The sequence below is a fragment of the Podarcis bocagei genome, assembly GCF_964188305.1.
Source record: "Podarcis bocagei genome assembly, chromosome: 15".
Lineage (NCBI taxonomy): Eukaryota > Metazoa > Chordata > Lepidosauria > Squamata > Lacertidae > Podarcis > Podarcis bocagei.
In genome coordinates, this window is record NC_138141.1 from 32,506,348 (window position 1) to 32,519,242 (window position 12,895).

General features: G+C 46.6%; 1 protein-coding gene across 3 annotated transcripts in view; it reads right to left on the bottom strand.

The window, feature by feature from the left end:
- Positions 1-1,254: 1,254 nt before the first annotated feature.
- The window catches only part of RFFL (ring finger and FYVE like domain containing E3 ubiquitin protein ligase), a 39,080-nt gene continuing 27,439 nt past the window's right edge, over positions 1,255-12,895 (bottom strand). For all 3 annotated transcript variants that reach the window (XM_081173141.1, XM_081173140.1, XM_081173142.1), the window contains 5 exons: positions 12,019-12,408; positions 9,250-9,333; positions 7,386-7,593; positions 5,812-5,835; positions 1,255-4,594 (listed from right to left, as the gene is read on the bottom strand). In XM_081173141.1, coding sequence (XP_081029267.1) covers positions 4,404-4,594; positions 5,812-5,835; positions 7,386-7,593; positions 9,250-9,333; positions 12,019-12,408 — 897 coding nt within the window. In that variant the 3' untranslated portion in view covers positions 1,255-4,403. The remainder of the gene's footprint in view (positions 4,595-5,811; positions 5,836-7,385; positions 7,594-9,249; positions 9,334-12,018; positions 12,409-12,895) is intronic.

Here is a 12,895-nt window from a genome sequence, read left to right on the forward strand (position 1 = left end):
ACAGCTGCACTGGCCACCCATCTGTTACCGAGCCAGGTTCAAGGTCCCTGTATTAATTTACAAAGGCCTGAACAACTTAGGTCCTGAGTATCTCAGGAACTACCTGAACCCTTATATCCCAGTTCAGTCACAGAGATCATCTGGAGTGTTGTTGGTCATTCCCCAAGTAGGTGAGGCTCATTTGACAACAGCAAGGAATCAAGCCTTTAGTGTCATCAGTCCAGTCCTGTGGAACACACTGCCACTAGATTCAGCAGGCACCTTCTGTGCCAACTATTAAACGTCTGCCGAGAGCTTTTCTGTTCCACCAAGCCTATGAAGGCAATTAAGAATACAGCCTTCCTCAATGGTTAATTGATGTCTGTTTTTAACTTTGTTGCTGTAAACTCCTTTGATATGTTTCTAATGACACAGCAGTATACAAATATTAAGAGAGGTGACAAGGCATTGCTGGTGACAAGGGAATGCAGTCAGGGGGGAACGGTGGGCTTTTTTTCAGGGGCAACTCACAGGAACTCAGTTCTGGCACCTCTCTGCTGAGTGCCATTGAAGAAGAAGAAGAAGAGGAGGAGGAGGAGGAGGAGGAGGAGGAGGAGGAGTTTGGATTTGATATCCCATTTTATCACTACCCTAAGGAGTCTCAAAGCGGCTAACATTCTCCTTTCCCTTCCTCCCCCACAACAAACACTCTGTGAGGTGAGTGAGGCTGAGAGACTTCAGAGAAGTGTGACTAGCCCAAGGTCACCCAGCAGCTGCATGTGGAGGAGCGGAGACGCAAACCCGGTTCACCAGATTACGAGTCCACTGCTCTTAACCACTTGCTTGCCGTTCTAAGAGAATAAGGGAAGTGTTCGTGGTGAGTTCTAGTACCTCTTTTTCTAGAAATGTAGCGCTGACTCCAGGTGCCACCAGTTCTAGAGAGCAAGCCTGACAATGCACACTTTACTTGGGTAACAGAATGGATTTCCACTGGTTGAATACCAGCCTCAAATGATGCACGTTTTCTAAGAGCGTCAGAGCACATTGCTACCGAAAACCTACTTGGAGCAGGGAGGCAAAGGAGTGTATCTGCTGTTGAAAAGATGACAGAAGTCACTTTTTTATAAGGCATTTCCATTTTATTATAAAATTATAAGGCAGGATTCAGCTCCACCATCTGTAAGAAACTGTGTGTGGTTCAACAGGCCTCAATTAATAGACTTAACTTTCACGGTCAAACAAAGCTTACATTTGCTGTATTAAAAAAAACCCAAAAACTTTTCAGACAAATTTTATTTTCCACAGCTTTAGGGCAGCAGCTTCCTGCCAAGTCACAAACCAGCATCACTTTCACCAGATCACAGCCCAGGAAGCATAGCCAGCTTTGCAGCAAAGGAAGGAAGGAGCGATCAGTTAAGACCAACTTGTGCACTTTGTTACCGAGACAAACATAAGCAAGTTGAATGGGTGGGGAAATTCCCATCTCCAACCACACACTCTTCCTGTATCTAGCTCTGCTTTCCAGAGTTAACTGCTAGACACAAATAGTTCCCTGTTAAATCTAATTATGCACTTAATTTACCCATGTGTGTAGACCAATGTATTTTCCTCATTTAATGAGCTGCCTCTTTCCTGCCTCCCCATCTATTCCAAATTTATTCCTTTACTGATAGCTCTTCCTTATGAATGATTAAAATTCATCCCCTTGATCTTTTTTAAATCATTCCTCAAAACTGCAACCACATAAGAACTTCACCAAAGTTTGAGGGTGGGAGCAGGAAGAATTGTGCATACAAAGTAGTATCATTCTCAGATACTGGTTTTCCTGCAACATTAACCCCATATAAACGCCATCCCCACAGCTTGTCAGCCTACCTAGAGCTTGGAGAGCGAAGCTAGGATCAGAAAAATTGGCAAAGGCTTTTCCTACAAAGGGAAAAGAATTTTGGAAGATCAAAGGGGAAATGGCTCACATAGGATTTCCACTGCTAGCTGTGAAAATTGGAAATAACGGAATGCTCAGGCTTTACTCCACATCTGTAGTCTGTTGGTGTGCTGTTTTGATACAGCTCCATTGCTGAGGCAAGTAAACAAGCAAGATTAGCTCTTCTCCCCCTAGGCACAGGTGTGTGAGTTATAAAAATCTTCCAGTCCTTGAGTAAATAAAGCAGCAGCCAATTAAAGTTGTTCTTTGGTTTAATCGCTCCCAAGCAGAACTTATCCCCCCTTTCGCTGTCCGTACTGGCTAAGCTGGCAGCAAAAGTTATAGAGGCATATGCAGACAGCACATCTGTCCAGCAGCAGGTGCTACCCAGGAGCAAGGGGTGAGGGTCCCATCATTTTGCAGGCCCACAATTCAGGTACAAACGGTCCAGTTCAGAAGCCAGATCTTTGGAAAGAATGGGGCATCATAGTGCGTATCAAACATGGTGCATGCACATGTTTTTTTCTGGAAAGACTGTCTGGTGCCTCAGAAAGCTATGCTGCCATGAAGATTAAAGCATTCAGGGAGGGGAGAGAGAGTGAGCCTTGCTGCCACAAGGAAGGATGTAGCCTGCCTTTTTCCACAATGGACATGTCTACCCGCAGGCAAGCAAAGACCAGCAGCAATACACTGTCTACAGCCCCACTCAACCACTACATACACATTTTACGCCCAACACTTTTCCCACAAGCCCCTTTCTGTAACTGCGCAAGACTCAAGAAGTTTAAGGCAAGTTTATATTATTCAGCCCCCACCCTGCAACCCTTCATCTCTGCGAGGCACTTAAAATACCTGGAGTTTGGTCCAGAAAGGCCACTGGGTCCACTTGAGAGTTAAGACACTGCTGAGGGAAAGAACAAGCAGAAGAAAAAGTACCATTGTTGTTTAAGGCTTTCGATCCACAGGGGAGAGAAAGGCAGAGAATGTGTGTAAACAGAGCTGCTGCTCCCTGGATATTTCCAAACCCATGTCTGAGAGTTACTGATGAGAGGCTCCACCGTTAACAGTAAGAAGATGGGCTCTCCTTAAGATGGGGATATTGTTCTGTCTCCTCCAGGCAACTGCTTTAATTAAAAAAAAAAGTCCATGTTTAGGGGAATTGACAAACCAGAGGCTGCCGTCTGGGCGATGTATGAAGCGGCACTCGAGAGCTGATTTCAGGGTAAAAGGGCAGGGGCCCTTACCTGCAGGAATCTCCCCTGCCATTGGCAAAGTCCTCTCTTCCAAATTGAGCCAGCACTCCAGCAGATGGCTAATGGGCTTGCCTTCTCAAAACAGGCAACTGAGATGCCATGGTTTGGCATCCATAAGGCAAAACAAGCATTTAAAAAAATAAAAAGCCAACTAGCACGCAGTCTTCAGCCTCCTGAAGTAAGCTGATGAGAAATTTGTCCATTCCAGTTTCATAGAGTCGCCAGAGACCCAACAAAATAATCTCAAAACTGTCTATTCACACTAATATCATGATTTATCAGCGCACAAGGGCCTTGGGGGGGTTCAGAGACACATCAGAATGAGGTGAATGGCTTTACCGCTCCCCAAAATGAAACTGCTCTGGCCAAGGTCCATTCCAAAGGGTATGGGCCCTCCTTTCCTACACAGAACAGAAGACATAACTAATTCTACAAGTAAACCCAGGGCTCTGCAAAGACCACTGCGCTTGCTCACAGGAAGGGGGTGGTAAACAAAAAATTGTGAAACGCAAGGAAGTAGCCCCAAAGACACTCATGTGCCAAGAAACTGGACTGAAATGTCTCCTTCACAGTTGCAAATCCGCTCCCAGTCCCACCTTGCATGAACGGGAGGGACGTTCCTCACTATGGCCACCAGGAAGCCACGCATTTGCTTGGATTATGCATCCAAGGCAGCACTTAGCCTGACCTGCAAGGCTAGCGAACAAACCGAAGAGGTCCTTGTGTTTTGTTTCACCAAAAAAATGTAAAAACGCTTTGAAAAGAGGAACTAGTCCCAGAAATGAAAACGCTGATGTCCCTGTAAATGGCCTCTTTAGAGAAAAGAGGAGAGAACTGAGAGCAGCGAGTTATCTCTTCCTCTTTAGACCACCTTGTTTTATTCACTCCAGAGGGGAAGAGCCTCAACGGCTGGGGGAAAGCCACGCCTTTTGTTGATGCCCTGTTGCAAGCAAACAGAGAGAGGGAGGAATGGCGCATCACTTTCGAGATCTGTTGAGGATTTCCAGCTCTCCAGGCACTGCGGTATAATGTACAGTATCGTACGTGTGTGGGGAGGGGGGAGCCCAGCCTATCACAGCTCTTGAGTCTTTTTGCAGTTCCTCCATCCCTTGCCTCGCTTGTCGCCTGTAAGGGGGCGCCTTAGGAATGGAGGGGAGGAAGGGCTGGATAGCTGGGACCCATCAGCTCTCCGTCACAGTGGGGTGAGTCTTCTAAGACGATATTCCGCCCTGCTTCGGACAAAGCCCTTAAGACCTGAAGACATGGACAGCTCTGATCACGTACTGCCGGCAGATGGGGCACTCGTTCATGCGCTTCCCACACTTGGTGCAGGTGACCATGTGGCCGCACTCCAGGAGGACGCAGTCAATGATGGAGTCCATGCAGATCTTGCAGAGGTTGTCCTCCGAGCCAGGGAGAGTGGCATTGCCAGATGGAGCTGGAACGGCAAAGGGGGGACTTGATTGTAAGAAAAAGAAAGCCTCAAAGCAGTTTACAAACAGGAAAAAAGCAAAACTATCAATAAAAAGTTATTTAAAACGTTCAGAAAAATAATTAAAATCAACAATAAGCTAAACACAGATTAAGACTCTCGTCGAACATTCTGTGTCTGGATATATAGTTGTTTAAACTGCTTTTAATATGCTGTACAGTCGTACCTAGGATCCCGAACACACTGGAACTCAGGACGTTTTGGCTCCCTAATGCCGCGAACCCGGAAGTGAGTGTTCCTGTTTGCGAATGTTCTTTTGGAACCCGAACCTTTGACAAGGCTTCTGCGGCTTCTGATTGGCTACAGGAGCTTCCTGCAGCCAATCAGAAGCCGCGATTTGGTTTTCGAACGTTTTGGAAGTCGAATGGACTTCTGAAACAAATTCCGTTCAACTTCCAAGGTACAACTGTGCTAGTCTTTTAACATTAATGTTGGTTTTTGTTTGTTGTAACCCGCTCTGGGAGCTTAGGGTGAAGGGTTGGTTGGTTGGTTGGTTGGTTGGTTGGTTGGTTGGTAAATAAATAAATAAATGACTTGCCTAAACAAGAATGTTTTTAGCAAGCATCAAAAAAGAAGTACAGTGAAGGTGCTTTCCTGGTGTCAATAGGCAGGGAGTTCCACAGAGTGGGTTCTGCCACACTAAAAGATCAAGTTCTTACAAACGTGGAATGAGTGTTCTGTGGCACCTGTAACAGTTTGGATCAGTCAAATGGGCACATATGAGGCAAGGTGATCCTCCAGGTAAACTGGTCCCAAGTTGTTAAGGGCTTTATATACTAATAGTAACACCTTGAACTTAGCCGGACAGCAAATCAGCAACTTGTGGAGATTCCTGAGCAGAGGCGTTCTCTGCTGATTGGGGTCTCACTCCTGTCAGCAATCGTGCTACAGCTTCCAGATCTGGAACAAGGGAAGCCCCACATGGAGCACACTGGGGAGACGGGGCTCATGTCTGAGCAAGAGCCGCTTTCCAAAACTTCCCAGCATCAACTCTGGGCTTTGCCATTTTAAGATTCTTAACCTATCATCAAGGTGTATACACATTCATATATGATTGCTTGCTGTCCATAAATGAGAGAGACAAAGTCCCACCCCCCTGCACAAAATAAATGCCTATCCTTCCCATTGAGCAACTTTTGAAAGGAGAAACAAGGGCTGCTTACCAGCTTGATCATCCGTATCAGAAACTGAAAACAGAAAAAGGAGAAGTTTGATGAAATCCTATTGCAACAGTGCTCAATATAAATGAACAAGATGTGTTGTACCCTTGCACTGCCTCCTGGGAAGAATGGAGTGGGGACTGGAAAAATTACTTAGGAGAAAAGGGAACAAAGCTCTGGGAATGGGAGATCCTATGGTGGGCCAGAGGCCCCTACACTTTTTATGCCAGATTCATGAGACCCTGTGGCTGCATCAGGCCAATGGCTCATCTAGTCCAGAATCCTGTTCTCACCATGGCCAACCAGATGCTTGTTAGGGGACCCAAGTGTAAGAGCCCCTTCCTTTCCTTTGGTTTCTAGCAACTGGTATTCAGAAACATTGCTGCCTCCAGCTGTGGAGGCAGAGCAGAACCCTCATGGGCCGGTGGCCATCGATAGCTTTCTCTTTCACGAATTTGTCTAATCTTTGAAAACCATCCAACTTGGCTCTTCCTAAGGGTGTGAGTTCCATAGATTAACCATGTGCTGCATGAAGAGGGACTTTCCCTTATCCTAAATCTCCCCACATTCAACTTCATGGGATGTGAAGTGCGGGGAGAGGGAGGAAAAACCTTTATCCACTTTCTCCATGCTGCGCAGCATTTCACAAACTTGTGGGATGCCGCCTCTTACTCAACTTTTCTCTAAACTAAAAAAGCCCTCTCATTCCCACAGATATACAAAGATATGTGCAGATGAAATATATATACCATGGGTATGCAAACTAAGGCCGGGGGGCCGGATCCAGCCCAATCTCCTTCTAAATCCGGCCCGAAGACAGTCCGAGAATCAGCGTGTTTTTACATGAGTAGAATGTGTGCTTTTATTTTAAATGCATCTCTGGGTTATTTGTGGGGCATTTCCCCCCCAAAAAAAACTATATATATATATATATATATATATATATATATATATATATATATATATATATGCTTTCGTAGATTTTCACGGGTACAGGAATGTAGGTTTTGGTGTCTTCGGGTGTCTTCCCGTGTAAGAGTTGGGGTGTCTAGGCGACGTTTCGACGAGGTCTCAGTCGTCATCTTCAGGCTGGTGCTTTCGGCTTCTGTTCTAGTAACAAGAAGCCGAAAGCACCAGCCTGAAGATGACGAGTGAGACCTCGTCGAAACGTCGCCTAGACACCCCAACTCTTACACGGGAAGACACCCGAAGACACCAAAACCTACATATATATATATATATATATATATATATATATATATATATATATATATATATATATAGTTGGGGCCCCCACAAGGTGTGAGGGACAGTGGACGGCCCCGATGAAAAGGTTTGCGGACCCTTGATATATATCGTACTTTTCCGTGTATAAGACTAGGATTTTTTTTACTAAAAATAATGTTAAAAGGGGGGGTAGTCTTATACACGGGGGCAATCTCCCCCATTTTCTTATTTTTGAGTCCCCAAAAATAGGGGGCCTCCTATACATGGGGGCGTGTTATACACTGAAAAATACGGCCGGTGTGTGTGTGTGTGTGTGTGTGTGTTTTCTGCCCCCTCCAATGAATCCTTACCCAGCTGTTGAAGGTCCTTCTCTTTGTACAGGCGGGTCACCCTCTCCATCAGCTCCCATTTCTCACAGCAGCCCTTGTAGTTGACAAAGTTCCGAGCGAGGATCTCCTTCAGCTGCCTTACGGAGAGGGCATCAATGTCTCTCACACTTGTCAGGTCAGAGAGAGATGCCCTCCGCCCCGGAACTAGGTTATCCTCAGAGTCGGTGGACTGAAATACAAAGCGGTTTGCAGGTAAGGCTGCGAGGCTTCAGCCTGGCTCTGCTGCAGCAAAAAAAAGGGGGGCCCCCTCTCTATCTGATAGCCAGCCAAAATCAGCTGTCTCTCCAACACATGAAGTTTAGGCATGAAGGCACAGACTTTACATGATGGGTCTTCAGGTGCAGTCACTGCTCTGCTATGTGGAAATCACACACATAAATGTTTCACCAGGCACATGAGGGTGTCATGATATCTGGGCACCCGGTGCTAGAAACCAGATTTATTTGCCTGCAATGCCTTTCTAACCTGGACCCATGAACTGGGGGCAATATTTATCAGGGTGCATCTGGGTGAAGTTAGTGGCACGAATGTGTTTAGCTTTAATAAAAACACACGGGTGGTAGAAACCGAAAGACTTCTCAAACCGACTGCCTTCCAGATATTTTGGACTGTAAGTCCCATCAGCCCCAGCTAGCATGGTCAATGCTCAGGGATGGTGGGAGGCACAGGGCACCAGGCTGGGGGTAGGCTGGGCTATGGCAAGAAGAGATGGAAACCAGGGGGCAGGGAGAGAGAGGGGCTACAACAGCAAGCTTCAGTCATCTCTCCTCCTTGATACTAAGGAAGGACTGATCAGTGTACTTCCTCTAAGTTTAACTCCATCCCATCCCATCTCTTCATTAATTTGTTATTATTTAAAAGAAGAAAAAACCCATATTCAAATTCAATGCATTTCTAAATAATACTTTTATCCTAATGCATTTGCATGCTTTGCAGTACGTTTTTCTGAGCCAAGAACTGGAATTACAAAATTCGGAGAAGTGCAAAACCAAAAGGGCTATCATATTTCTGATCTGTCTATTTGCCTGGGAGTTGCAAACTAGGCCAGTTTGTTTAAAAATGTGGACTGAACAAATTCCTATCCTGACATCTTACACATAACACAAAATCCCCTAATATTCTATCATGTGATTGGCTGTGGCTCACTTTTGGAACCAATACTGGCGAAGACGTAGGGCATAAATAATATACCACACAGACAGAGATATACACATTTCTCATACAAACAGATCTACTGTGTGTTTTGGAAAGTCATTTGCCTGTTTGCTGGGCATTCAGACACCTTTTATGCTATCAGCATCCAATTTTGCATGATGGTTCCTGAGACAGAGGAGCAGGTTTTCGTCTATGTTTGGATACAACTGGATGCTTTTTTGAACCTAGAGGGCAGACTGAACCTTTCAGAACCGCACAGATTTTAGCCACCAATTTCAAAACCGCACTGGTTTTTTTTGCCTTCCTTGAATGTGTGTGTGTACACGCACCCCTTGGCATTTCGGAACCAGAGGAACGTGAAACAGGTTTCAAGCTCCATACAATCAGCTGGTGGGTAGCAGAGGATGGAGACCAGTCCACCAGCGAGGGGACATCACACTGTGAAATTCAAGCTGTGGGGCTGCAGAAGAGGTAAGTGGACGAAGATTCCATAGGGACACACGTAAATGATTTTACGGGTAAAGGTGGGGCTTGAACCTACCTTGAAATCCAACCGCTGCACCACCAAGGATCCCCATAATCTTTTTTGGTATCCAGAGCACTCATTGCAACCCCTGGCCCACCCCCACACGGCCTCCTTGTTCTGGCTGCATCATCAGCCCTCGCCTACCTGTGTCTCCTCCTCGGTCAGTGCTTCCACTGCATTCTCGACTTCCGCCATGTCGCCCTGGCTCGGTAAGACATGCCCATTTGCCTAGGAGGAAAACAGATGCTGCTGAAAGACTGATCTTCCTAGAAAACCCACCGTGGAGAGACAGAAGAGTCTAGAAAAGATGCTGGGCCATCTCTGGAGGACCCTGAACCCACCCAAAGCTGATTTACAGCTGCTAGCCTGACGCAAGGTGGGATGGAGTGCAGAGGGAGGGACAAAGAGGAAGAAAAATTGTTGGTTCAATGTGAAGAGTTTCTGGACTAGGGAGGTGGTTACGGTTTTGGTGGGAGCATTGCTTTGTTTACTATTTGCATATGGTGGTTATTATTATTATTAGTAGTAGTAGTAGAAGTAGTAGTGGTGGTGGTAGTGGTGGTATTAATACTACTACTACTACTACTACTACTACTACTACCACTACCAATGCACTTGCTATTGTTTAAAGAGATGCTATGTTGTTTTTCCATAAGTTGTATATTATTATATGAAATGATAATGTGTTATATGATTCCCTCCCCTCTTTTCCCTATGTTATTGCATATGTGCATCTACTTTTCCTTTAACATCAGTCACTTAGAGACTTTGGGTAATAGTAAGTTTAAATATATAAGCAATCAATTAATAATAAACAAAAACTCTCCTTCGTCCTTTTGAACTCTAGAAGGATGCACAAGGAATCACAAGAGGAAGAAGCTAAATGCAGGCCTGTTTGCAATCTGGCTCTCACAACTCTAGGACTTAATGGCCAAACTGACAACTCCTGTCCAAGTGAGTCAAACAGGCAAGAAAATCACTACTTTTCCATCAGCCTGGCATAATTTTATTCCATATGCAGCATCAATGGAACACGGTTATAGGCTTCTGAGAACACATGGCAGCTTGTGGAATGATACCATTGTATAAAAACTGAAATCACTGGATTTCAGTCACTGGGTAGCTCAGTCGGCCAGAGCATGGTGCTGACAACACCAAGGTTGTAGGTTTGACAGCTGCATATTCCTGCATTGCACTCTATGATTCTATGGCTTGAAATGCAATTAAATAGGCATGTGGTGCTTCTGTGCGGTGCTGATATGTAAGAACAAAAAAACCACCTGCGTATGAATCACTCTTTACAATATATATATATTGCAAATAAAGAAAAACAAAAATAATGGGGTGGGGGGGAACCAAGAGGAAACTCAGGCAATCCCAAACACCCCCCAGCTGGATGCTGAAATTGCTCCCGGTTGGGAAACGACGTCTGCTGGGCCCCTTTACCTTAATGTTGACTAAGCTCCGTTAAGACCGCCTAGGCTTGAGTAGGGAAACCCTAGGGTGGTGTCCCCAAGGCCCGGGTCAGTCATGATTGAGCTGCAGAGAGGCACCAGGAGCCCATGCCGGGAAGGCCTGGCTCTGCCCTGCTGCCTTCCATTGTGACGCGGGGCTGACATCATGGAGAATGCAAGGCAGCCTGGCTCTTTGTGACACAGCGCTGCAGGGCCAAGGGCACTCCAATCTCTGCAGGGCGGCTGGGTGCTCCCCAACCCATGTCTTGTTGGGGGCTGGGTGGGCAAAAAGGGCGCTATGCTCTCTTCCGGCTAGCCTGTGGGCTAAAGGGTTGAGCCATGGCAGCATGCAGCAGAAGGGTGAGAGGCTGCCAGAGAGCTGCATGAGGTTGGTAAAGATCAGTGGTCACCCAAGGGCTTAGTGGTGCTCTTAAGAGCCCTCCCCTGCCTGCCCATGCTCACTGACCCCTTGGTGATGAGGGTGGTTTCCTTTTCCTCCCTTGAAAAAGACACAGAGCTGTAAAAGGAGGCAGGGAAGAGTGCCACTCTTTCCCACTTCCTCTTCCAGCTCTATGGGTTTTCCAAGGCTCAGGTTAATTCTACCGGAGTTCATTTTTATCTGGAACACTTCAAAAAGTAAAGGTGGGTGGGTGAACAACCTATCTCTTTATTAATGCATGTGGGAGGGAGAAGAGGCAGAAGGGAAGGCACCCACAGCATTCAACTCAAAACTAGGGAAGGGGCTTTGTTGGTAGCGGCACCCCCCAAGTTACACAATGCTCTCATCAGAAAGGCTCACTTAGCACTTACATCAGGATTTTCTCAGGACCTATATCTTGGAAAGGGCCATAGTGTAGTGCAAGAGCATCTGCTTTGCATGCAGGAGGTGCTGGGTTCAAATTCAGGCATCTGCAGGTAGAGCAAGGACTGTCTGAAGCCCCAAAGAGCCGCTTCCAGTCATTTGTAGCCACTTCTAAGCTAGACGGAACAGAAAGGCAGATTCCTATGTTCCTATATTCTTTCAGGCCTTTTCTGGAGTTTTCACGTTCTTATAGCGCTGACGATGCTTTGTAATGCTTTCAGGCTGGTTTTACACCAACCTCAGAGGCGGATTTAGAGTAGCGCAAATGCTTCCACCACACTGGCACCGAGCCTTGGGGTCACTTCAGGGTGTTGCAACTATGGGCAGAACAGAAGGCAAGAGGTGCCAAATCTTGGCCTCACACAGGGCACCACTGAAATTGGAAAGACCAAAATCCAGCCCTGCCCACCTTAGCACTGGGGCACACATAAGACATGGTAGGTTGGGCAATATAGAAATGCCAAGACTGATAAAGTCTACATATGAAGCTATGAACCCTTGAAAAGCAAGCCAAGAACCTTACGAAGCCGCCCAAGAGTGAGGGCAAATGACCACACAGGTGTTTCGACAGGAGATTAACACTCAGCCAGGCAGTACCTGTGGCTGCTCCTCAGTCTGCAAGGCAGGGTCTGTCGCAGCCCACTCAGGAGGGCAGTCCGGTGAGGTAGGTGCAGGGGCCTCTTGCTCCTGGACAGGGGAGACGATTGTCACCGGAGGAACCCGGGCAGTCCTGTCTCCCTGGGGACCCACAGTGGGTTGTTGGCCGATGATCAGACAGACCAGCTCGTCCTTCTCGCGGCACATTTCGGTGGAGATCTCCCGCAGCTCCAGGTAGTCCCGCAGGTCTTTCACCTTCATTTTGATTAGCTCCTCCCGCTGGAAGGCTGTGGCCCGGAACCGCTCGCAGAGGTGGCAGAGGCAGGGGCCGCTCTCCGGCTGGTGTGAGCAGGCCAGGCAGAAGGTCTTTTTGCAGTCCAGGCAGGTGTGCTGTCCGGAAAACGGAAGAGAGGAATGTCAGACGGAGGCAAGCAGGGCAGAGGAAGACACAGGCCAGTGCTTCCCAAGGTGGTTACTGGTGCCCCCTGGGTGGGGTTAAATGACTATCGGATGAGTATCACTGGACCAAGTTCATCAGTTCTGTTGAATTAATAAAACTAAACAGTTTTAATAGCATTTTTAATAAATGTGCAATTAACTGTCACTGTTCCTTAGAGAATCGTGGAAACAACTAATCAGAATAATGCTTTTTAAAGGGTAAGGCGGCACTGGAGATGTGTTTGTTGAACCAGGGTGGGACAGTGGCTCAAAAATGTTTGGGAGCCTCTGAGATAAGATAGACCTCTGTATTTTGGGCAGGCCCTCAAAAAAAAAGAAACAAGAGCTTCTGGGCACTGTAGGATCCTGGATAACAAGTCACCATTCATATGATTGTTTTGTACTGGTTTGGTTTTCAAGGCATTTCATGTCTTTGTTG